Below are 25,967 nucleotides of genomic sequence, written 5' to 3'. Positions count from 1 at the left end.
GGAATTTTGCATTTTGATATAGGTAGGTTGTGGAGGGTAAGATGGCTTCCACTGCATGGCATGTAGAAGATGTAGTGGATGTTTTTCCGTATACTTGCACTCAAAATCTACTCATCTCTTAGTATGATTGGACCCAGTGCTGTGCCAGGGAATGAAGGGATATAGAGGAAGCAGAAATGTGATTTCAGCCCAAAGTAATAGATGTTCTGCATTTTGAAAGCAGAACGTAGTACTGTGAAAGAGTATGTTTTATTTTTTTATTTTATTTTTAAAAAGTTTTTTGGCTTCGTTGGGTCTTTGTTGCTGCACGCGGGCTTTCTAGTTGCGCCGAGCGGGGGCTGCTCTTCGTTGCACTGCAAGGGCTTCTCATTGCGGTGGCTTCTCTTGCAGCGCAGCACGGGCTCTAGGCGCGTGGACTTCAGAAGTTGCAGCACGCAGGCTCAGCAGTTGTGGCTCGCGGGCTTAGTTGCTCCGTGGCATGTGGGCTTCCCCGACCAGGGATCAAACCCATATCCCCTGCAATGGCAGGTGGATTCTTAAGCACTGCGCCAGGGATGTCCAGGGAAGCAGGGAAGTCCCTGAAAGAGTATATTTTAATATTTTATTAAAATCTTGACTCTTGAGAAGCTAATTGAAAAAGCAGAGACGACCTCCCCAGAAAAATACCCACACGTGCTCGCACACGCACACATGTTTTTGCTTAAAATTCAGGGATTCTACTGACACTCTAAAATTCATCCCTAGTGGTTCAAGAAGCCAAGTTAAGAAACTCTGAAGTAAGGCATTTGGAAAAGGTTACAGTGTGGCAGCGAGGAATCCTGAATGGATTCTAACCCTGTGTCACTTTGAACAAGTCGCTTTACGTCTCTGAACTTCACTTCCTTACCTATTAAAAAACAGGAGGATTAGACAGAAGTAGAGTTGCCAGATAAAAGACAGAACACCTAGTTAAATCTGAATTTCACATAAATATAGGGTTTTTTTAGTATAAGTATATTCCAAATATTGGCTTTGTCATAAATTAACAGATAGTAGGCGCACAGGACATAGTTATACTAAAAAATTATGTGTTACTTATCTGAAATTCACAGTTAAAGGGTGTCTTGTATTTTTATTTGCTAAATCTGGCAACCCTAGACAGGTGGCCTTTCAGGTCTTGATTTAAGGTCTAGGATTTTTGGGGATGAAGGAATCCTAATGGAGGATGGGAAGTTAGAGGATCATTAATTACTGTTTACAAGCTGGAAATTCTGAAGTTCCATGACCAATTTTAAGCAGTTCAGTTGATACTGTGTCGGATTCTAGATGGAAAGGCACCACACTGGGTCCCTGCATTGCTCAAAGAACCACTCTGTCTTTGCAAGGCTGTGACTACCAGATTTCTAATTTTTCTTTTACATTAAAACCCTCAGTTGTATTTCCAGTGACCTGGCCAGATGACCCTGATGGCCTGTGACCCTCCACCCATTTGCTGAGCTGCTGCCTCTGTCACATCAAGCTTGGTGACAGCAGATGTGAAGGCTGCAGCTCAAAGGCCTTTGGGGATGGCACTTGTCAGCAGGCAGCTGTGCTGCCCATCGGGTCTTTCCTCCTGGTTGTGTTTCCCTCCCTGTTCTTTATTCTCACACAGCAGGAAGTACTGTGAGGTCTGTGCACCAGCAGAGTCATTTTCCCACGGGGCAGCCCTGGGTACACATTCTCTTCCGGGGCAGAGCACCCAATTTACCTCTGAGTAGCCATCCTCCCCATCTTTCCCCCCTTCCCTCCCTTCCTTCCTTCCCTCCTTCCTTCCTTTCACTACTGTTTCTTGAGTACCCACCATGCACTAGGCACTGTGCTAGGCACTTACCCTGAGCTGAGGGGCTTCTACCTTCATCACCCTCATCAATACTTAGTCCCAGAGTCCACGGTTCTCAAAATGAGACTCCTGAACCACCATGTCAGTCACCTGGGAGTTTGCTAAAGATGAGATTCCTGATGCAGGAAAGGTGCCCAGAGACTCCCCAGGTGCTTCTTGGGCTCACTTAAATCAGATGGCCATGGCTGCCAGTTCTTGGACCCCCTCCTCTGCCCAGAAGTACATGGGCCTGATGTGAAGCAGACTGTTTCTACTCCCAGGAATTTCTACATTTGAGGCTGCCTGTCTTCTCTCCCTCTGGGCCTGAGCCACTTGTGGAGGACGTGGAGTGTTGGACTCTGTTAATACTCCAACCAGCCAAACTACTTAGGCTTAATGGTTAACTACTGGGCTTAACTACTTATGACGAAATGGTTTCCTCTCTCTGTCGGTCCTAGGAAAGAGGAATGTTCCAGGGACAACTTATATGGTCTTGGACGAATCACGTCACTTCTTTGACTCTCCAGAAGGGGCGCCATGATAACGTTTTTTAATCTGAAAATGCACTCTAACCGGCTCCTAATCATTGTTACCCCTCTAGAATGTAAGACGCTTGAAGACCGGGAGCTTTGTTTTGCTCATCTTTGTATCCGCCAGGGTACCAACCTAATGTTGTGGAGTTAAGGGAGCACCATTCGTTTTATAGACATCATCCATTGTATAGTTATTAAAACAGTTCTCCACAGATGGCAGGAGAGTGACTTGAAAAGCCAAGTCTTACTAATTCATGACGAAGATACCATCTTGGTTTGGATGGGACTGGCAATCCCATTGCTTAGAGTACTCAGCACATAGCAGACACTCAATAAATACTAAATACTTTTCCTCAACATTTTATTTATGAAAATGTCAAACATACAGAAGAGTTGAAAGAATAGTACAATGAATATCTATAGATCACTACCTAGACTCTAGATTCAGTAAATGTTAACATTTTGCTGTATTTGCTTTGTGAGTGTGTTTATTTATTTTTGCTGAATCATTTGAAAGTTAGTTGCAATCATTGTGACACTTAAATATTTCAGCAGGCATCTCTTAAGAATGAGGACATTCTCCTATATAACAACAATACCATTATCACACCTAAGAGTAATTAACCGTTATTTCCTAACCACCTAACACCCACTTGTAGAAGTTGATGTTGGTGCCCTACTCACACCCCCTTGGCCTGCCTAGAGGTCACCCGCAAACAATTCCCATAGAGCCAATGACTTCCTGAGTGTCTGCCTGGACATTCACAGCCAGACCAAGAGAGTGAACTCTGCCTTCACAGGGTGGGCTGGAAGTGCCGGGGAGTCAACACCCCAAGAATGTCCCTTAACCAATGATGGAGGGAAGTTGGTAGATAGATACTCAAGCTTCCTTCCCCCGCATGAGTTGATTCTGAGGTGTGTTCCACAGAGCTTGTCAAAGGGTCCACAGCAACAGTCGCCCATAGTAACCTGTTCATTAACACATCCTTTATTAGCTTTCCTTCCTTCCCTATCTCACTTCCTTACTGTGCTTCCTGAGATCACCTTTAAATAAACTACTTGCATGCAAAGTTTTATCTTCAGGTCTGCTTTGGAGGGACCCAGAACCAAGACATCAATCCTCTGCTAAGTTCATTTTAAAATGAGAGCAAGGGCTTCCCTGGTGGCACAGTGGTTAAGAATCCACCTGCCAATGCAGGGGACACGGGTTCGAGCCCTGGTCCGGGAAGATCCCACATGCCGCGGAGCAACTAAGCCCGTGCGTCACAACTACTGAGCCTGCGCTCTAGAGCCCGCGAGCCACAACTACTGAGCCCGTGTGCCACAACTACTGAAGCCTGCGTGCCTAGAGCCCGTGCTCCACAACAAGAAAAGCCACCGCAATGAGAAGCCCGCGCACCGCAACGAAGAGTAGCCCCCGCTCGCTACAACTAGAGAAAGCCCGCACGCAGCAACGAAGACCCAACACAGCCAAAAATAAATAAATAAAATAAATAAATAAATGTAAAAAAATTTTAAATGATAGCAAAACACAGTGCCCTTAGATCCATGCAGAAGCAAACTCAAAACTTGCTTAGATGGTGCTTGCAACCCAGTCAACAGGAAATGCTCTTAGTTATGATTCTTACTGGAACAATGCTATAGTGAGGCTGTGTTTATTTATTATGCCCTGCCCAGCCTATATTAATAATAATAATAGCTACTGCTTAATAAGAGCTTACTGTGTGGCTGCTTCACATGCTTTATTTCATTTAATCCTCAAGTGACCTTGTAGAGAGGGCACTATTATTATTCCCATTGTATCGATGAAGAACCTAAGGCCGCTAGAAGTCAAATAACTTTATGAAGTCATACAGCTAGCAAGCAGCAGATCTCTGGTGTTCTTAACCAATGTATTAAAATGTACAGACGACCATAAATATTTTTTATTCTACTCTTGTATAAATGGGAACAATAGTACTTGCCAGATAAAATTCATGTTGCAACACCACCATAAACATATATTTTTAAAAATTTCTTTTATCAAAGTGTAGTTGACTTACAATGTGTTAATTTCTGCTATACAGCAAAGTGATTCAGTTATACATATATATACATTCTTTTTCATATTCTTTTCCATTATGGTTTATCACAGGATATTGTACATAGTTCCCTGTGCTATACAGTATGACTGTGTTGTTTATCCATTCTATATATAATTACATCTACTAACCCCAAACTCCCAGTCCATCCCTCTGCCTCTCTCCTCCCGCTTGGCAACCACAGTCTCTTCTCTATCTCTGTGAGTTTGTTTCTGTTTCGTAGATAAGTTCATTTGTGTCATATTTTAGATTCCATATATAAGTGATATCATAAACATATGTATTTTTAACCAATTAAAAATGTTATCTTCATTATTCAACATAGTTTTGGAAGTTCTAGCCACGGCAATCAGAGAAGAAAAAGAAATAAAAGGAATACAAATTGGAAAAGAAGAAGTAAAACTGTCACTGTTTGCAGATGACATGATACTATACATAGAGAATCCTAAAGATGCCACCAGAAAAACTACTAGAGCTAATCAATGAATTTGGTAAAGTTGCAGGATACAAAATTAATGCACAGAAATCTCTTGCATTCCTATACACTAATGATGAAAAATCTGAAGAAGAAATTAAGGAAACACTCCCATTTACCATTGCAACAAAAAGAATAAAATACCTAGGATTAACCTACCTAAGACAAAAGACCTGTATGCAGAAAACTATAAGACACTGATGACAGAAATTAAAGATGATACCAACAGATGGAGAGATATACCATGTTCTTGGATTGGAAGAATCAATATTGTGAAAATGACTCTACTACCCAAAGCAATCTACAGATTCAATGCAATCCCTATCAAATTACCAATGGCATTTTTTACAGAACTAGAACAAAAAATCTTAAAATTTGTATGGAGACACAAAAGACCCCAAATAACCAAAGCAGTCTTGAGGGATAACAATGGAGCTGGAGGAATCAGACTCCTTGACTTCAGACTACACTACAAAGCCACAGTAATCAAGACAATATGGTACTGGCACAAAAGCAGAAACATAGATCAATGGAACAAGATAGAAAGCCCAGAGGTAAATCCACACACCTATGGTCAACTAATCTATGACAAAGGAGGCAAAGATATACAATGGAGAAAAGACAGTCTCTTCAATAAGTGGTGCTGGGAAAACTGGACAGCTACATGTAAAAGAATGAAATTAGAACACTCCCTAACACCATAAACTCAAAGTGGATTAGAGACCTAAATGTAAGACCGGACACTATAGAACTCTTAGAGGAAAACATAGCAAGAACACTCTTTGACAGAAATCACAGCAAGCTCCTTTTTGATCCACCTCCTAGAGTAATGGAAATAAAAACAAAAATAAACAAATGGGACCTAATTAAACTTAAAAGCATTTGCACAGCAAAGGAAACCTTAAACAAGATGAGAAGACAACCCTCAGAATGGGAGAAAATATTTGCAAACAAATCAACGGACAAAGGATTAATCTCCAAAATATATAAACAGCTCATGCAGCTCAATATTAAAAAAACAAACAACCCAATCCAAAAATGGGCAGAAGACCTAAATAGACATTTCTCCAAAGAAGACATACAGATGGCCAAGAAGCACATGAAAAGCTGCTCAACATCACTAATTATAAGAGAAATGCAAATGAAAAGTACAATGAGGTATCACCTCACACCAGTTAGAATGAGCTTCATCAGAAAATCTACAAACCACAAATGCTGGAGAGGGTGTGGAGAAAAGGGAACCCTCTTGAACTGTTGGTGGGAACGTAAACTGATACAGCCACTATGGAGAACAGTATGGAGGTTCCTTAAAAAACTAAAAATAGAATTATCATATAACCCAGCAATCCCACTACTGGGCATATACCCAGAGAAAACCACAATTCAAAAAGACACATGCACCCCAATGTTCATTGCAGCACTATTTACAATAGCCAGGTCATGGAAGCAACCTAAATGCCCATCGACAGACGAATGGATAAAGAAGATGTGGTACATATATACAATGGAATATTACTCAGCCATAAAAAGGAGGGAAATTGAGTCATTTGTTGAGACGTGGATGGATCTAGAGACTGTCATACAGAGTGAAGTAAGTCTGAAAGAGAAAAACAAATATCGTATATTAACGCATATATGTGGAACTTAGAAAAATGGTACAGATGAACCGGTTTGCAGGGCAGAAATTGATGCACAGATGTAGAGAACAAACGTATGGACACCAAGGGGGGAAAGCCACGGGGGTTGCGGGGGTGATGAATTGGGAGATTGGGATTGGCATGTATACACTGATGTGTATAAAATTGATGACTAATAAGAAACTGCTGTATAAAAAATAAATAAATAGTAAAAAAATAAAAATGTTTTCTTCAAATTGCTAATTCTTGAAAGTGTAAAGCAAGGATTCCCAGTCAGTTGAGAGCCTCAAAGGGATAAACTTTCCCCTGCCATGCCTGTCTTAGCACAGCTTATATACTATGCTTGGGTTGCCAGTGGTAAGTAATATTTTTCCAGCATTATTTAAGTTGTGTGGAATCTTCCAGTGTTTCAGCTGCTGTGAAAATCAGACTCCCCTCAGACTTGCCCCATCACAATTCTCAGGCTGTCAGATTATCAAGCACAGCCATCTAACTTGAGCATGACAACTCTCAGTGAGATGTGCTACAATTTTTGCACAAGGTCAGGCTTTCTTGGAACAATTACATCCTTGTTAGTAATACCTGGCCCCACCCAATAACTTAAGTACACAGAAAAACTTGGATCTTAGGAAGATGCCTTTTCCAATTACTGTCTTCTCTAAGAATCCACAAAGAGAAACAGACTTTGAACCCAATGTATCTTATTTACTTGACCCTACTGTCATAAAGTGTTCAAATTCAAGTATTATAAAGATGGTAAAAGGAAAAGGATTCAGGGTTCCCAGACAGAGGAACGATTGGCCACAGAAGTTAGCTTTCAGAGCTCAGTGGGTAAGTGGTAAGACTTTGTCTTGTATGGAAAGTAGGGAGTCATGAAAATTAAAAACAAGTCAAGTGAGAGAAATTCATTTTGAAAAGTTGTTGTCTTAATGGGGTGGAAGAGAAAGGGAGACAGCAATCCTCCTCCTTAGTAGGGTAGGGTGAGGTCTGCTAAGAAGGCCACACTCTCACTGTTTACTAAGCACCTACAGTGGATAGTGCTTGAGAAAACTCTATTAATGACCAAATTCTGAAATCATCACTGTTAACAGTGCTGTATTGGAAATCTTATTGACAAAATTTTTAAATTATAAAAGAATCGATATTATTTCTAATAGCATCTTACTGAAAGATTGATGAAGACTTGCCAGCCAGAAAGAGTGAGCCTGGCAGGAATGAAACTTGCTCCTGGCAGGACAGGCCTGGGATGGGGAGGAGCAGAGCCAACCCCCAAAAGTCATAGGTATGTTCCAGCTCTTGAAGATTAATATGTGTTAAGAGGACAAAACTCCAAGTTGCTGAGGTCTTTGGATTGGACAGGGACGGGAAGGGATTAACAGCAGTTTCTTTAAGGAAGATAATATTCACCTAGGCAGCAGCATGGTGAAGAACGTTGCTTTAGGAGTCCTGGGTTAGAATCGTCACCCTGACATTTACAGATTATGTAATTTGACATTTGGTCAAATTATATAATCTCTCAAAACCTTTACAAATGACCTCAAGAAGCTTGTTAGGGGCTTAACTGAGATCGAAATAATGTATGTAAAGGGTTTAGCACACTGCCTGTTGCTTAGAAAACATTCCATATGTGTTTCTACTGTATTTATAGTGATAACTCCTGAAAGGAAGTAATAAATACATGTTTCTCCCTGATGGAAGCAGGGAATATCTTTGGGAGAGAGATGGCAGCAGGAAAAGCGCAGAAGAAGGGAGAAAAGAGGCTTTTGTTATTTATTCTTTTTAACCCATACTGGGTCAAGGGGGAAGAGTGTTATGAGGGAGTAGAGGTCAGGGGGAAAGCAGAGATTAATGTGGTTTAAAGCTTGAAGCTGGGACTTCACTGGTGGTGCAGTGGTAAAGAATCTGCCTTACAATGCAGGGAACGTGGGTTCAGTCCTTGGTCAGGGAACTAAGATCCCACATGTCGCGGGGCAACTAAGCCTGCGCGCCACAACTAGAGAGAAGCCCACGCACCACAACAAAGATCCCGTGCGCTGCAACTAAGACCCGACATAGCCAAAAATAAATAAAATAAATAAATAATAAATAAATCTTAAGAAAAAAAACAAAACTAGAGGCCACGTTCGAATTGAGTCTTTTCTAAGGTGCAAACCATTTGAATCTATGGGATTTGGAACAGTTTCAAAAACCCTCTATTAACAGAGAGCAACTTTATGAAAAATGACCCAAGAGAGGCTTTCAAGACAAGAATTACTTTGTTCAGCAGAGGCTACCTGAGCAGAAAGGAAATTTCACTTTTCCTACTGTTAAAATGACATTCTATCAGTGTCTCTGGGGAAGACTGGTTTCACCTTCCCGGGGGCTGCTCTGTAGCTGCCCTCTATTTTATGGCCTATTTCCTTGTGGTTTCGTGTTTTGCTGTCTTTTAAAAAACCCCTAATACTAGAAGTACTTTGAACTTAGTAGTCAGACAAGATTGTTTAATTAAAAACTAGAAATAGTACCATTATGACTGGGATGACTCATCTGGGACTTTATTTTAAGTATATAATAGACAAGAGGAAGGTTCATAAGCTCAGTGTAGACCAAAGTGCAGAATCAAATGCGCTCTTTTTCCCCAGCAGATCAGACTTAAATTCATTAAACATGGCATGGAAGACCAGCAGCCTAATGCAAATGTACAGATTTCTTCTCTTAGCGATTTTATTTCTGCCACGTGAGATGACAAGTAAGTTAATACTTTTGGGCCTCTTTTTAAATAAAGAAAATTTCAGATTATAAAATGATTGGGGGCTTTGGGAAATTACAAAATCCAAACTGGAATGATTATACAGTTGGTATGGTTCAGAGTACAGAAGTCAGATAAAATACTGAAAAATTAAGTGGAAAAATATTTTTATGGTTCTAATATTATAAGACAGGGTGAAGTATTTTATTCTCTCCAGAGCCACAGCCAGAATTTTCCTACATTTTAATGTATTTCATTACGAATCATATCTAAAATAAACCTCTGCTCTTTATTTGAGCATACAACATACACGAAAATCTTTTCTGCGTTTGCTCCCCACCCCAACCTGGAAATACCTTTTTCCTTCTTTATTTAAAAAGTGATAAGCAGTCATTGTAATATAAGTTAGGAAATATATAAAAGAATAAAGAAAAGTAAAAATCCCCCCAAATCCCATCATCAAGAGATAACCACTCAACGTTTTGGTGTATATTCTTCCAGGTTTTAAAAAAATGCTAGGCAGCAATCACCAGTAGTTCATGCTTTTTAAAGGAAAAGTTAATGCATTTACAGAATATATTAACAAATGATATATAGGGGGCCAGTTTGTGGCAGCTAAAGTCATTTTTTAGCTTTGTTACTTGCTTCTAAATGAGGAAAGTACAAACTGAAATTTAGGTATGTTACAATGGATTTCTAAAAATCAGAGGTAAAAATTAACTGCTATATATCCTGATCATCCACCCCACAACAACAACTTTACCACACAAACCACAGATGTTTAAACATCTTATTTTACTACACTGTCAGTATAATAGTGAAACATCAGATATACAAAACCAAATTTGTCTATAATCCCATCATCTAATCAAAAATGTTTTCAAATTAGCTTTTGCCCCTATGCATATTCAATTTTGATATATTTATAGGAATTGTTAGAGATGTACTTTACATTCTGCCTATTCACCTAATATTATGTCTTAAATATTTTTCCATTTTGCTCTTTCTTTCTCCTTTGTATTTCCCCACTCCCATCCCCTTACTATGCTATTTCCAAGCACTTGAAATAAACAATTTAGATCTGGTAACTATTTCTCCACCATTTTCTCTATTTTTTATCAATCCTAGTCAATATATAGATAGGATTTTCCCAAGATTTGTCCATACATATATATGTATACACATATATATATATATATATATGCATGTGTGTGTGTGTATAAATGGGGTAATTCCATACATATTGTTTTCTAACCCAGTGGTTCTCAAACTTCTCTGCATACTAGAATCGCCTGGGAGCTTCTTTAAAACCCCAGTGCCCAGGTTACACTAATATTAATTAGTCAGAACGTCTGGGGGTGGGAGCCAGGCATCAGTACGTTTTTGAAGATCCCCAGATGATTCCAATGTGCAGCAAAATTTGGTAACCATCATTTTTTAACATTTTCCTTTTTTAAATTAATAAGCCTTTTCGATCTTTTCCTTGTAAAATCACATAGCTCAATATGACTATTTTTAATCATTGCAGAACATTTCATTGTACTGATGTAATATATTTAACCAATTCTCTAATTATGGTCTAATTAGATTGTTCTGGTCATTTAGATTGTTCACTCTATCTTAATAGTTTCTTCCTGCACTCCCAGGTTCTGTTTTAACTGTGAATGGTAAAACTGAAAACTATATTCTGGACACTGAGCCTGGCCTCGAAGAATCTCTGAACTGTGCTGTTCAAAACCATACCAGAGAAGAAGAACTTCTCTGGTACCGCGAAGATGGGATAGTGGATTTGAAATCTGGAAACAAAATCAACTCAAGCTCTGTCTGTGTCACTTCCATCAGTGAAAATGACGACGGTATCACCTTTACCTGCAAGCTGAGGAGGAATCAGTCGACGTCCATCTCAGTGGTGCTGAATGTCACTTGTGAGTGAGGGGAAAGAAAGTGCTAGTTAGTCTGTGTTGTCTGTACTACACTAAGTGGTAGATGAACTCTGGGTCTAAAGAGTATGTGTATTTTAACATTTGCTTGATGCTGCCCAATTGCCCTATTTATGATCCCACAACAACGCATGAGGGTGCCTGTTTCCTACACCCTCATGAGCCTGAGTATCCTCAAGCTCTAAGAATCTGCCAGCCTGACTTGAAATTTTATTTTCCTTTTCTAAATCAGGAATGAGGGTGTTCACCTTTTCGTAAATGCATTAGCTTTTCATGGTTCTTGTTGCAAAATGCTTGCTCATGTCCTTTACCCATTTTTCTATTGGGTTATTTGCCTTTTTCTTATTGATTTCTATAAGTGCTTTGTACATTAAGGAAATTAGCCTTTTGTCATTTTGAATGATAAGTATTTCGTCTATTTATTTTTGACATTTTAAAATAGTTCTTTTTTTGGCCATATTGAAATTTTAAATGTTTGTGTATTTAAAATTACCAATCTTTTCTTTCTTACCAAGTTTTTCTAGCTTTTGTGTTCTACTTAGAAAGATATTCATTGGGAATCTTTTAACATCACCTTACACCCTCAAAGGTGAAGCTCTTTGATATTTGGGTTCCAGGTACCGGTAACCCATTGGTGGAACTATCTGAGGTTAGTCATCCTTTGAATGAGTCTATGGAGGTGATCATGTAGATGGTTTGGGTAGAAAACAGGTTCTGCGTGAGGGGGGTGTGGATAGTGTGGTGAGGGGTGATGTAAGGGTGATAATATGGTGTGGTCTGGTAGAAAGAGCTCTGGACTTGGAACCTAGTAATAAAATGTCAAAGCCATTTGACCCCATGAGCTCAGCAAACTTTTCTGCGAAAAATTGATGCCATTGTTCTTGAGATAAAAGGGTGGGGAAAATGTCAAGGAATCCACTGCTGGAATCTGCCGGCATCCTGCAGCTTGAGCTTCCAGAGTGAATCATTTACGTGTTTCTGGGCAAAGAAGCTTTGTTTTTTATTTCCTATGAATTGATAAAATGTGATTTTTAACAAGCTATCTCTTGGCAACTTTGTTAGAATCCAAGACTATCAGCATACCTTGGAGCTTTTGTAATCCTTATAAAATGACAGACGAGGAAACTGAGGCCCAGAATGAAGGCCCTAATTATCACATCTGGAGCTGAGAACAGAACACAAATCCCCAGGCTCCTAATCTAGTGCTCTTTCCATTGTACCTTCTTAAGAGAGACACAGTAGAAATGCCGATAATATGATTCAGTGGCTTAAAAAAATGATTTTCAGTTTTCCAGCCTGATTCTACATTTAATATTATCATCGTTGCACATATATAGAAAAAAAACCAATTGGTCAGTGATTCACAGTGACAATAACTGACACAAACTCATCAATCAATAAATCAAGATAAGGTCATAAAGTGACAAGAATATCACGTACAATCTTGAGAAGTATTATGGATTATTGTTATAAATTGCAGACCAAGAACTCAATGGAAGCTTGATAATACACTATTTGGAGGAGGGTGTGCAGAAACTTTTTTTTTTTTTTTTTAATTTATTTTTTTGGCTGTGTTGGGTCTTCGTTGCTGTGCACGGGCTTTCTCTAGTTGCGGCGAGCGGGGGCTACTCTTCGTTGTGGTGCGCGGGCTTCTCATTGCGGTGGCTTCTCTTGTTGCGGAGCAAGGGCCCTAGGCGTGCAGGCTTCAGTAGTTGTGGCACGCGGACTCAGTAGTTGTGGCTTGCAGGCTCTAGAGCGCAAGCTCAGTAGTCGTGGCGCACGGGCTTAGTTGCTCCGCGGCATGTGGGATCTTCCCGGACCAGGGATCGAACCCGTGTCCCCTGCATTGGCAGGCGGATTCTCAACCACTGCGCCACCGGGGAAGCCCCAGAAACTTCTTTTATACGTTGTTGCTGAAAGTATAAATTGAGACCACCTCTTTTGCAATATCTATCAAAATTTAAAGTGCACCTACCCTATGACCCAGCGTTTCTGCTTTGAGATGTTAACCTTAGAGAAATATATGCACATATGCATAAAGAGACATATACAAGGATTTTTTTTGACTTTTCCTTTTAGATTTTATTCAAATATTTGCTGAATATCTGGTCACATTTTTCTCCTTGCTTTTGCTTTTAGTCTTTAGATTATAGCCACTACACAGGGTTCTGTCCTGAGACCATTCTTTTTTTTTACAAGGATGTTTATTGAAGCACTGTTTAGCATTTTAAAATGAAAATAACCTGATGCCCATCAAAATAAAATAATTAGGGCTTCCCTGGTGGCGCAGTGGTTGAGAGTCTGCCTGCCAATGCAGGGGACACGGGTTCGAGCCCTGGTCTGGGAAGATTCCACATGCCACGGAGCAACTGGGCCCGTGAGCCACAATTGCTGAGCCTGCGCGTCTGGAGCCTGTGCTCCGCAACAAGAGAGGCCACGATGGTGAGAGGCCCGCGCACCGCGATGAAGAGTGGTCCCCGCTTGCCACAGCTAGAGAAAGCCCTCACACAGAAACTAAGACCCAACACAGTCATAAATAAATAAATAAATAAAAAGAACGTGAATTTCTTTAAAAAAATAAAATAAAATAAAATAAAATAATTAAAGAGTCAGATATTATACTATAGCACTCTAAAAGCAATGAGCTGGAATTCTGTGGTTCAACATGAATATATCTCAAAGCATGCAATTGTTGAGAGAGTGAAGTCTTTTATGTAAACACTTCTCACCCTCCTAGAACAATACAATATATTTCCTATGGGTATATCATATGTATTTTTAAAATACTATTTAAAAAAAGAAGATCTGCAAGTATTTACATCAAACTCATAGCACTGGGTGTCTCTGGGGAGTCAGGAAGTGACCAGGATGGAGTCAAGGAGGACCTTAACTTTATCTGAAATGTACTGATACTTTTAAAAGGGAATGCTCATATAGAGCCGATATGCTTAAAAATTAATTTTAAATAGTTAAATAAAAAGGAACAACTATCTGAATACCATATAACACTCTTGTTGGACATGGATACAGAATTCAAACACATTCCAAAGAGCAATAAAATGTCATTCTTCTGAGAGGGCTATTAATAGCACAGCCTACTCAGGGTCTAATTATTCAGTGTGCAGATTATACAAGCTCCTTTTTTCCCTCCTTCTCTGCATCTATCTCTTTCCTACTGCCCACTTTTCTTGCATTTTATTACTCTTCTGTACCTTGGCCAAAAAAATGCAAGGAGCATGGAGAAGAGGGGAGAGTCAGCTCAGCCATTTCTCCCCCTAGATGTTGGAAAGCCCTGGTGGTAGTAAGGGTTGGAATTATTTGGTGAAGATAAATGTGTTTGACAACCTGTGGGTCTACATATGTCCTTATCATGAAGGGAATAAGAAGTTGCTCACACAGAAGGTTGAGAGGGACTCGAGGTTATGCTCTTCTTCCATGGATGCCAGAGTTGCCACGATTGGAGTGCCTTCTGAGAGAAGGACGTTATTTCTAGAAGATCATTGAGGAAATGCAAGTATGCGTTGGTAAATCTCTGGCCAGGGCAAGTGTGGGTATTCTTCCATGTGTTACAAATTGTCTATGTAATACAGATTCATTATTATATACATTTGTTTCATGGTTTGTCTTCCCCACCACATTAAAAGTGCTATTAAGTTTGAAAATGGGTGTATGTTATTTACCATTTTATCCCTGGCTCCTAGCCCAGTGCTTGTCATACAGTAGGTACTCAATAAAGTTTTGTCAAATAAATGAATGACTACATGAGATAGACTGAAGGGACATCTTGAACACTGGCAATAAACTATTGCTTATCTGCTAATTAAACTTAAATGCTTGCATCTTGCAGTTCCTCCTCTCCTAAGTGGCAACGACTTCCAAACAGCTGAGGAAGGCAGTGATGTGAAGTTGGTTTGCAATGTGAAATCCAACCCCCAGGCTCAAATGATGTGGTACAAAAACAGTGGCGTCTTGAATTTAGAGAAAAACCATCACCAGCTCCAACAGACAAGTGAGTATCTTCAACTGTCAATCACCAAAGTCAAGAAATCTGACAACGGAACCTACAGCTGTATTGCAAATTCACTTATGGAAACGAAGACCAAGGACTTTCACCTTATTGTCAAAGGTAACTCTCTTGTTGATTTACTGAAATATAGTTGATTTACCATATTATGTTAGTTTCAGGTGTACAGCATAGTGATTTAATATTTTTATAGATTATACTCCCTTTCACATTATTACAAAACAATGGCTATATTTCCCTGTGTTGTACAATATATCCTTGTTGCTTATACACAGAGTTTGTGTCTCATGATCCTATAGCCCTATCTTGCCCTTCTCTCCTTCCCTCTCCTCACTGGTATCCACTAGTTTGTTTTCTATATCTGTGAGTCTGTTTCTGTTTTGTTTTATACATTCATTTATTTTTTTTTTTTGCACATATAATTGATAACATACAGTATTTGTCTTTCTCTGTCAAATCGACAGAGAGCTTAATACTTTTGAGGTCCATCCACAAAGGTAACTCTCTTTTTAAGTAATATCTAGCATAGTACAAAACTCAGAGAGATGCTCAGTAAATATTTTTTGTGACAACGAATGATGATGACAATTGTGATTAGTAGCTAGGATTTTCTTTGGAGAATTATCTCGATCCAAGGAATTCTAGTTATTTCTTTTAGGGGAATTATTCCCATTCCATATAGGATACTGCTTTTTGAGCAAAGGTCCTTTTCTAGAATCAAGTAGTAGAAGACAGTTCTGGTTGGCTTTTATGGAGGAGTATTTCCATGAATTTTCCTGGGCAAAAAGGTTTGTAGGAACTGGACTTTTTTTTTTTATTTGGCTGCGTTGGGTCTTCATTGCTGCGCGCGGGCTTTCTCTAGCTGCGGCGAGCGGGGGCTACTCTTCGTTGCGGTGCGCGGGCTTCTCATTGCGGTGGCTTCTCTTGTTGCAGAGCAAGGGCCCTAGGCGCGCAGGCTTCAGTAGTTGTGGCTTGCAGGCTCTAGAGCACAGGCTCAGTAGTCGTGGCGCACGGGCTTAGTTGCTCCGCGGCATGTGGGATCTTCCCGGACTGGGGTTGGAACCCATGTTCCCTGCATGGGCAGGAGGATTCTTAACCACTGAGCCACCCGGGAAATCCGGAACTGGACCTTTTTTTTTTTTTTTTTTAAATACTGGATTAGGAGAACTTTTTTTTTTTTTTTTAACTTACAAAGGGTTTAATCAGTTTTGTTTTGTTTTTTGTTTAATTAATTAATTAATTAATTAATTTTTGGCTGTGTTGGGTCTTCGCCTCTGTGCAAGGGATTTCTCCAGTTGCAGCAAGTGGGGGCCACTCTTCATCGCGGTGCGCGGGCCTCTCACTATCACGGCCTCTCCTGTTGCGGAGCACAGGCTCCAGACGCGCAGGCTCAGCAGTTGTGGCTCACGGGCCTAGTCGCTCCGCGGCATGTGGGATCTTCCCAGATCAGGGCCCGAACCCGTGTCCCCCGCATCGGCAGGCAGATTCTCAACCACTGCGCCACCAGGGAAGCCCCGGAACTGGACTTTTGAGTTAACAGCTTAGTGACAAACAGAAGAGAAGTCATAAACACATAGAGGAAAAATATACTGACTAGATAAGAAAATAGATCTATAAAATCACTCCTAACTCTGAAATTGTAACCTATAGGCTAATCAGAAAAGGGAGTGGGGGAGAATGGGGGAAACAGCTTCTTTCTCTTGGCTTCATGCTTCTTCTACCCAGGTTTATGATCTCTGCAATAACAAGGAACAAAAGAAGCTCCAAGTGTCTTTCCCTCCTCTTATTTCTCACTCATATAGAAAGAGGAAGGCGAGATACCTGGAGTGGCAGATGCAGATAATGCTCACGCACACATTTCCTGGTCTGGGGCCAGGATGCTAGAAGCAGCCAAACAAGCTGAGGCTCCTACATCTTGTTAGAACATCATTCACTTTGTCATTGGCCTCTCTGTGCCACTCATTGCCTTTCTTGCCAGTCCTCAGGAAGCCAGTTGAACCCCAGCCAGAAGCGTTGGACATATGACCATAGGGCTTCTTATTACGGTATCAATAGAGTGGCTGGTGGGTAGGAAGGGCTGCCAGTTGAATGCCCATCACTGTGATTACTGGTGCGTTCAGTAATTTGTCCTGCAGAACAGTGACAGTATGCCCAGGCGCTACTTGCTTTAAAAACCAAACCCACAAACTCTTGGTTAAGAAGGAATCATAATTGCTCTATGTCACATTAAGCATACAGCATGGGCTTCCCCAGTGGCGCAGTGGTTGAGAATCTGCCTGCCAATGCAGGGGACACGGGTTCGAGTCCTGGTCTGGGAAGATGCCACATGCCTCGGAGCAACTAAGCCCGTGAGCCACAACTACTGAGCCTGCTCATCTGGATCCTGTGCTCCGCAACAAGAGAGGCTGCGATAGTGAGAGGCCCGCGCACTGCGATGAAGAGTGGCCCCCGCTTGCCACAACTAGAGAAAGCCCTCGCACAGAAACGAAGACCCAATACAACCAAAAATAAATAAATAAATAAATAAATAACATTAAAAAAAAAAAACCAACATACAGCTTGTGTGGCAAGCAGGATGCCAGCTTGGCAAATTAGCTTTCAGGTGGGCAGAATCCTGTTTTGGGTTGAGCTCTTCCAAACCAACTGGTTTTTCTCATTTCTTCCTGCGTTATTACTTGCCTGGCTATTGGCTGCCTTAGGAGCATAAGCACTCCGATGCTGGTGCTCAGGCTAAATGCCAGGTTTGCCATGAGCTCTCCCAGCTTCACGGCTCAGTGCGGTAGTTTCTAAACGAGGCCGTGCAAAGTGAGAAATGACAACACGGATCCTTTCTTGAGCACAAGATTTTAGCCACGTGTTGAGATTATTTTACCATAATGAATATGGGCTGGGATGGGTTGGGGGGAAATACCAGATCTGGTTATAAATAAGAGAGTAAAAGGAAGAGATGCAGTTACACTTTCCAAACTCACTTTCAACAGAAACTTGGAATCCAAAGTGAGCCAGCGGGTCAGGCAGTTTATTTCAGTTTGTTTATGGAGTGAAAGCTGTCACGTGTGGCTTCATTTTATTCAGCTTGGTAAAAATATTCTGATCTATGACTGAGTTCTGATTTTTTCCCCCAACTGTACCACCTTTGCCTCTTCTTCATTCTGACATCTTTCCTTGGCACTGTAAGCTCATGGGGTCCCCAGTAAGAGGCCCTTTGGTGTGTCCCAGGGCTGGTTATTACAGAGTCAGGGTTTACAATAAGTCCCAGGGACTTCCCTGGTGGTCCAGTGGCTAAGACTCTGCACTGCCAATGCAGGGGGCCCGGGTTCAATCCCTGGTCAGGGAACTAGATCCCACATGCTGCAACTAAAGATCCCGCATGCTGCAACTAAGACCCAGTGCAGCCAAATAAATAAATATTAAAAAAAAAAAAGAAATCCCATTGAGCAGAGCTTCTCCAGAGGGTTGGTGCCACCCATACCCTCATGAAAATAATTTTTAGCAACAGCCAAAAGAGAGCAAAAGTAAAGGATGCTTAATCTACTCCCTAAAATTATCCTGAGCTGGACACATAATGGAGAAGAAAACAGTTAAAAGGTAAATAGTTAGTGTGTCATACAATTATGGAGGGATAAACCCCATTTCATAATCTTGAGGCATATAGGGCTTGGGCTTTGAAATTAATCAAAAGTCTTCTCTTCCCCTTCTCTCTTCCTTTCACCTTTCATATACTATCTCATAACACTTTGTCCTTTACAACACTATCTTAATCTGCAGTAGTTTTTTTTTTTAATGTCAGTCTCTCCCACTAGAATATGAGCTCCTCAGAGACAGGAGCCTTCCATGCCTGTCCTATTTTTTCAGGGCTAAGAACAGCACCTAACACACAGTAGTCATTTAGCAAAAATCTATTGATTTCATTCACTCTACAAACTCAATTATACAATAAATAGCACACTCTTTATTTCCTATAAATTCCAAAAATTTTATCTTAGCCATGATTGGAGCCCCTTTCCCTCCTAGGGTGGCATCAGAATCCAGGAGCTTAGACAGAGTCATTTAAATACCTTTGTTGACCTTAGCACTATTACTTTTATAAGTTTCACCCCATATAAAATATATTAAAATGAAGCATTAAGGATACTTTTTGGCTGTAAAAATTTGAAAGGGTATTTAAAACTTGCATACATTTTGAATTTTTCTATAAATAAGTTATTAATTCGGTTCTTAAGTTTTAAATGTTATTATTATTATTTAACAGTTGGGTGATAGTCAACACAAAGTTACATTTTATAGATGCTTAAACATTTATGAATTTTGATTACCTTTGCCACTTTATTTTCATATTTTGGAGCCAATACTTTTTTTTTCCGGTCTCAAATATTTTCATAGGCTCTTGGAAAGCTTACAAGCACAGGGACTGCATCTATAGTACAAAATGGCTCTGAGCTTACCTGGTGTTCATAAAACAAGGGAATGGGCTTTCACTTCTAGGTGGCTGGAGTCTTCCTAGCCCAAGTTAGAAGTAGACTCTCTGTTCTTCCATATCATTTAGAGAAAGATGAAAATCTTTGCCAGGGTTGGGAAGGCTGATGCTTAGCGTTCTACTTTCCTAGGGGCACTATGCAGCCACCCTGTATAATGTCTTGTCACCTACTTGGGGCACTATCACAGCACAGCTACAAGGGTCCCACTGTTCCTCTCTCCTTACTCCAGCAGCTTCCTCACCTTTTCTCTTCTTGCTCTTAAAACCTTCCTCCCTCTCTTTCTCCCTCGAGGATACCTCCCAACATCTTTCAGGCTTTTCAAATGGCAGGAAAAACATTAATTTCAGCCTACTTCTACTTTCTGCATGGCAAAAATTATGGCTCAAGCACAAAATGATCTGACTTTGGGGAGTTATTCATATTACAGTAAATTATCCTTCCAAGAAGGAATAGATTCAAAGCCTGTCTCTGCTAGTTACTAGTTCTGTGACTTTGGACAAGTAAACTCAAAGCCCCTGGTTCCTCGCCTATAAAAACAAATGATAATAATACTCTTCGGGATTGTTTGGAGAATTTTAATTAAGAGGAAAAATGTTAAGTGCAAGGCACCGTGGCTGGGACATACTAGAAGTACATAAATTAGAAGCATATAAATGTTAACTTTCTCGTTTCCTGTGTTTTATGCTTCCAACAGATAAAGCTTCATCTGTACCAATAGAACCCATTATTGCTGCATGTATTGTGGTCTTTCTGACCATGTTATTTGGACTGATTGCCAGAAGAAAAAGAATAATGAAGGTATCTAAGTATTCTAAGCTAAAAAGTCGTCTAAATAAAGGCAGAGAACTGGCTATATAAGTGACTATAGAATTAGGAAACATACTTGAACAATCTGGTCTCTCTACCATGAGATCTAAAATGGAAGTTGCTCAAGGGAATAAAAATTGTACATCTATTATGAGTACAGCTTTACGAAGAATAGACTAGAAGAATAGAAGTTCATATGGACAAGACCTGAATGAAAATAGCTGTGGTGTTAGAAGTAGGTGCTGATTTTTCTTCCTTTTAAATTTCTCTTTATTATTGCTATGGTTCCTTTGGTACAATAAATAAATAAATAAATATAGAGGCACATCTGCTCTGGATTCAGAGATCTGTGTGAAAAAGATGGCACTTACTGCTCACCTCTGGAGTATAGGCACATGCCCTGGCTGTGGTGGGCTGGAGTTTGAATTGTTGAGTGGTTAACCTTGTTTGTTAGCATGATGCAGAGGACCTGCATGCATAGGTTAATGCTATTCATTTGACTCCACCAGTTAATCCAGTGCCAAAGGCAGGCAAACGTGGCAGAAAGCCTCTAAGGAAAGGCCAGTGTGGAATTACATTTTCTTAGGTTAAATAAAAATGATTAATGTGGTCAAAGAAATAAGACCTAGACCAGTGCAGAGGTGGCTGTATTCCCAGCCACCTCTGTATTGGTATGTATTTTTCTACATAGACGATTAACAGACATGTGGGTTTCCTGTCCCTTGAGCCACCTTGATGCATTCAAAATGTTTATCCATGGGCCTTAGCAAAACAGGCAAATTCATTGCCCTTGTCATGTTTGCTTTTAGCTCTGCATAAAGGATAAAGATCTTCAAAGCAGAACAGCTCTGTAAGTACTCTGGGCTGGGGTTAATGATTTTCCATAAGCAGATGGGTAGCAGTCAGTGGTGTGCATCATAAAGCCCATCCTGGGCAAACTCCTCCTGAGATGGAAGGTGCTAGAAGGTGAAGTGGTTCAGAGGAGAATGGAGGGTGGAGGAGAATCTGCCTCCACTTTAGAGGAAGACAGGTGAGGCTAGGTTGGAAGGTTGCTTAGAACTGACAACACCTTTGGTCTTGAGCCTACTCTTTCTTTAAGCAATTTCAGGCTAATGCTTGTGCAACTGCCTTTTATTGCCACACAATGTAAATGTCTGAGAGAGCTTACCCTGGGGGAAGCCACTGCTGCATTCTCCTTCACAACCAGGTCAGAAGCCACATTCCTCATTCTAAATACCACCTTCTCTTTGGAGCTTGCTTCAGACTGTTGGCTCCAGCATACCTGAAGTGGGCAGTGGCTAAAAAGAACAGAGGCATTCTTTCCAAGAGTATGAATTTTGTTTCGATTTTTTTTCTTAGTGTTGTGATCACCATTATAATTAATTTCTTGATTCATTTCAGATGAAAAAGCCAAGATGACATCTAATACAGCAAGAGTTTTGCATCAGGACCTCCTTGATTTATGTAGTCCCATCTGTATTTATTGCTATTATTAAATTCATTCCTGTCAAATTGTCAGAGGTTATGAAGTGTTTCATTAAGCACTTAGCAGCAGTTGTTATGACTAATTTAATATACTTGCAAGAACACTTTCAGGAAGAAAGCTGTAAAGATTGAAAGATAAGATTTTTAAAGTCTTCTCCTTGAAGGATATGTTAATTAATTGAAATTTGTCCTGAAAAGATTGGTAACCATTCACATTTAGTGTGTATTCTTCTAGGTAGGAGATTAACAGACATTTGGGTTTCACAAATCAGTACACTACCAAAAAAAAACTGGGGGATGGGGCAACATAGAGGGATCAATTTCTAAGGTTGCCAAGGAAACACATAAGTAATATCAATTATATCTACCTTCACTGTCATTTCAAAAAAGAAATGTTCTAGGACTGAAAAAGGAAGGATATAATCTCAGAATATAAGGTATTCCTTTAAATGGAAAAAATTCAGTATTATAAAAAACAACATATGTCCTTATTTTTCTCATCTTATTGTGGTTGACAGTCACAAACTTTGTGAGTTTTGTGTGGTGATGAAGATGAAAACGTCAGGGGACAGGGGATAGCATGTTTGTTTCCTAGTATCCTTTGTTCTTTTTGCATACCATTTGCATAGATCCAGCGATAATATGAATCAGCCTGTACTCTTCTCATATACCTCACTTTAAAATTGCAGCTCTCTTATTATTTATCGCTGACTTTCCCCACTTCCATTCTTTCTTCATATTTTTCCCTGTAAGAGTCTCTGCTTCAGTTTCCCACACAACTGGGTTGGGTTATAGGGAGAGGCAGCCTTGGCCAGAAGCACCCTTGATTGTCTCTGCTGTGCTCTCACTGTATCTTAGAAAAAATTTTTTTGTCTAATGTTGCAGGAGCTAAACGTGCCACAGCGAAAGAGAAAGAGAGAGAGCTGCTGTCAGACAGGTGGTTAAAATCCCTTTATTGCCGTAGAAGCAAAGAGGAGAAATGAGCAGAATGTATTAAATCTTAACAGTCTTTTGTTTCTAAGAAGCACAGACACATCCTCCTGTTAGGCTCCTCTTTGCTTCCTTGGAAACGTCAGCATGAAATGGAGAGAGACCATTAAAAACTGTGGTTCACAGATTTCTCTGTCTTCTTGGAGGCCCTAGTAGGTTTTGTGGGGAAGCCTTCAGATCATGTCCCTCATTCAGGGTTTCTCAAATTAGAATTTGGAAGCCCTGTGAAAATGCTGTAAGGATAAGGTAGGAGGATTGTGAAAATCTGAAAGGTTAGACAATTAAGTGGAACCCTGGAAACGAGAAATTAAAAAATGGTGGGGTGGGATAGTTTAAAGTGGAAGAGGAAACAGAAAAACTTAACATATTTAATTGGACTTGGAATCAGGAGATCTGAGTTCCAGTCTTGGCCGTGTTACCTTGGGCAAGCGCTTTTCCCCCTCTTGGGCCTTTGGAAAATAAGGAGATTGGATTAAGAGGAGGATTAAGATTCATTTTCATTTTAGCGTGAAAATTCTGTGATCCTCAGAAGATCCCCACATAGTTCAGTTAAATGTCTAGAGGAGTTGGCAAGAAAGACTGAAAATGTAATACCTTTGCCCCACCTAGCAGAGTTATGAATCATCTTTGTTCTAGGACACATAAATATCCTTGAGAATTACAGGTCATCAGGAAAGAGTTTCTTCACCCTTGTTAAATACAATGACCTTGTACGTTAGCACAGAGAAGCAACCTTAACTAGTTTTAACAGAGCACAGCCATATTATAAATAGTCATTGCCTCTCATTTTGCCTTACAGTTTTGAAACAGAGTCTGTACTTAAACTATGTCTATTATTTAAAATTAGAAGTTAGCCTAGAGCCTGTCTTAGAAAGATGTGAAATTCTAGGACTCAAAAGAAACCCCATATGTAAATCAACTATACTTCAATTAAAAAATAATAAAATTAAAAAAATAAAGAAACCCCATAACCTTTCCCCAATGTTTTCTCTACCTACTGTGAGGTACGTGGAATTCCAACATACCCTCATCTGGTTTTGACCCTTTGGACTACAAATACCAGTGGAGAAGTGACAGAAAAATCCAGTTGCTCCCTTCTCAACCTTCCTATCAATAAGGACAACTTTCATAATTATTATTTTTCTCCTTCTTGGGCCCCATATTTTGAAAGAACTGGTCTATCAAACAAATTTTATTTATTAAATAAGAGTCATCTGTTTTCCCAATTTAAAAAACATTTATCAATGATACCTACTTGTCAGTCTAAGTTTCTTTTATGACCATACAATTACCCACTTGACGTAATTCCATTTAAAAGAAAATAAATCTCGTACTATAGTTAACCTGTGCAGTTTTTTAGAGGTTAGCAATATAATCATTGCAATCAGCCTTTTTGAATCATTGAAAATAGCTTACAACTATTACCAAATAGTTCACCAACTTTACGCCTGTCATCACCATGATCATGACTACTTTCCTGAACCTATTAGCCAAGGGTCATAAAGTCAAATTCTTACAGGGGTCAAGCAGATCAATGAGTGAAGCAGGCTAGATGTACAACAATAGGGAGTGGTGGGGACTGTGGCAAATAGCATATCTATGTCTAAAAGGGAGCTAATAGTTACCACTGGGGACAGATCCTCTGATTCTGTAAGAGAAGTCAGAAATCTGGATTTTTATGTGTAGTTCTCCTAATTTAAAAAAACTTAAAAAAAATCTTGTATATCTAGGAGTAGAAGAATCTTCTCACCCCAATATGTGTCATTCTCTGTTAGGTAAGTTACAACCTGGTGTTGACTTGGGCTTTCATTGTTTCATGGAGATTTTTGTGAAACAGCTCTTGTAATTTTCACTCATAGCCTACTATCTCCCAAAGCTCAAGCATGATCATGATGAACCAAATCAGAGGACAGTTAGTTCGGCAGGAATACCTCAGAGATATTGCGGATACATTGCAATAAGGCAAACATCTCAAAAAAGTGGGTAACAAATTTTTTTGGTTTCCTGGTGCATATAAAAGTTAGGTTTACACTTCACTGTAGTCTATTAAATGTGCAATAGCATTATGTCTAAAAACGATGTACATACCTTAATTTAAATATACTTTACTGCCGGGACTTCCCTGGCAGTCCAGTGGTTACGACTCCGGGCTGCCAATGCAGTGGGTGCGCGTTCGATCCCTGGTTGGGGGAAATAAGATTCCCACATGCTGCGGGGTGCAGCAGAGAAAAAAAAACAAAACTTTATTGCTGAAAAATGCTAACTATCATCTGAGGCTTCAGTGAGTTGTATGTAATCTTTTTGCTGGTGAAGGGTCCTGCCTCAATGTCCTTGGCTGCTGACTGATCAAGATGGTTGCTGCTGAAAGTTTGGAGTGGCTGTAGCCATTTCTTAAAATAAGGCAGTAATGAAAAATGAAGTGTGCCACATCAATTGATTCTTCCTTTCACGAATGACTTCTCTGTAGCAGGCAATGCTGTTTGATAGCATTTTACCTGCAGTAGAACTTCTTTCAAAATTGGAGTCAATCCTCTCAAACCCTGCTGCTGCTTTATCAACAAAGTTTATGTAATGTTCTAAATCCTTTCTTGTCATTTCAACAATCTTCACAGCATCTTCACCAGGAGTAGATTCCATCTCAAGAAACCACTTTCTTTGCTCATCCATAAGAAGCAACTCCTCACCCATGAAAGTTTTATCATGAGATTGCAGCAATTCATCACATCTTCAGGCTCCACTTCTAATTCTAGTTCTCTTGCTATTTCCACCACATCTGCAGTTACTTTGTCCACTGAAGTCTTGATCCCCTCAGTCATCCATGAGGGCTGGAATCAACTTCTTCCAAATTCCTGTTAATGTTGATATTTTGACCTCTTCCCATAAATCATGAATGCTCTTAGTGGCATCTAGAATGGTGACTACTTTCCAGAAGGTTTTCAATTGACTTTGCCC

General features: G+C 40.0%; 1 protein-coding gene and 1 long non-coding RNA gene across 3 annotated transcripts; one reads left to right on the top strand and one right to left on the bottom strand.

Moving 5' to 3' along the window:
- Window positions 1-7,855, bottom strand: LOC309651178. The gene is made up of 2 exons (XR_014257964.1): window positions 1,949-7,855; window positions 1-578 (listed from the first exon to the last, which is right to left on the bottom strand). It is a non-coding gene; the product is annotated as an uncharacterized lncRNA (long non-coding RNA).
- On the top strand, window positions 7,853-25,967 carry TMIGD1 (transmembrane and immunoglobulin domain containing 1). 2 transcript variants are annotated; one of them, XM_082443598.1, is made up of 6 exons: window positions 7,853-9,291; window positions 10,938-11,216; window positions 15,079-15,357; window positions 20,428-20,531; window positions 21,350-21,390; window positions 21,942-25,967. In XM_082443598.1, the coding sequence occupies exons 1-6, from the start codon at window positions 9,072-9,074 to the stop codon at window positions 21,943-21,945; spliced, it is 927 nt and encodes a 308-aa protein (XP_082299724.1). In that variant the 5' UTR covers window positions 7,853-9,071; the 3' UTR covers window positions 21,946-25,967. The 2 variants fall into 2 exon arrangements, with proteins under 2 accessions (XP_082299724.1, XP_082299723.1); XM_082443597.1 differs by lacking the exons at window positions 21,350-21,390; window positions 21,942-25,967 and having other exon boundaries at window positions 20,428-21,342.

The sequence above is a fragment of the Balaenoptera physalus genome, assembly GCF_965194825.1.
Source record: "Balaenoptera physalus genome assembly, chromosome: 20".
Taxonomy (NCBI): domain Eukaryota; kingdom Metazoa; phylum Chordata; class Mammalia; order Artiodactyla; family Balaenopteridae; genus Balaenoptera; species Balaenoptera physalus.
Note: the sequence above shows the minus strand (reverse complement) of the source record. Positions and strands in the feature narration are given on the sequence as shown.

Excerpts from the sequence above, each read along its gene's own strand:
- TMIGD1 (XM_082443597.1), top strand. The coding sequence starts at position 9,072 with ATGACTGGGATGACTCATCTGGGACTTTATTTTAAGTATATAATAGAC. Across the intron at positions 9,292-10,937 it reads TCTGCCACGTGAGATGACAA|GTTCTGTTTTAACTGTGAAT; the intron begins GTAAGTTAATAC and ends CTGCACTCCCAG. Across the intron at positions 11,217-15,078 it reads AGTGGTGCTGAATGTCACTT|TTCCTCCTCTCCTAAGTGGC; the intron begins GTGAGTGAGGGG and ends TGCATCTTGCAG.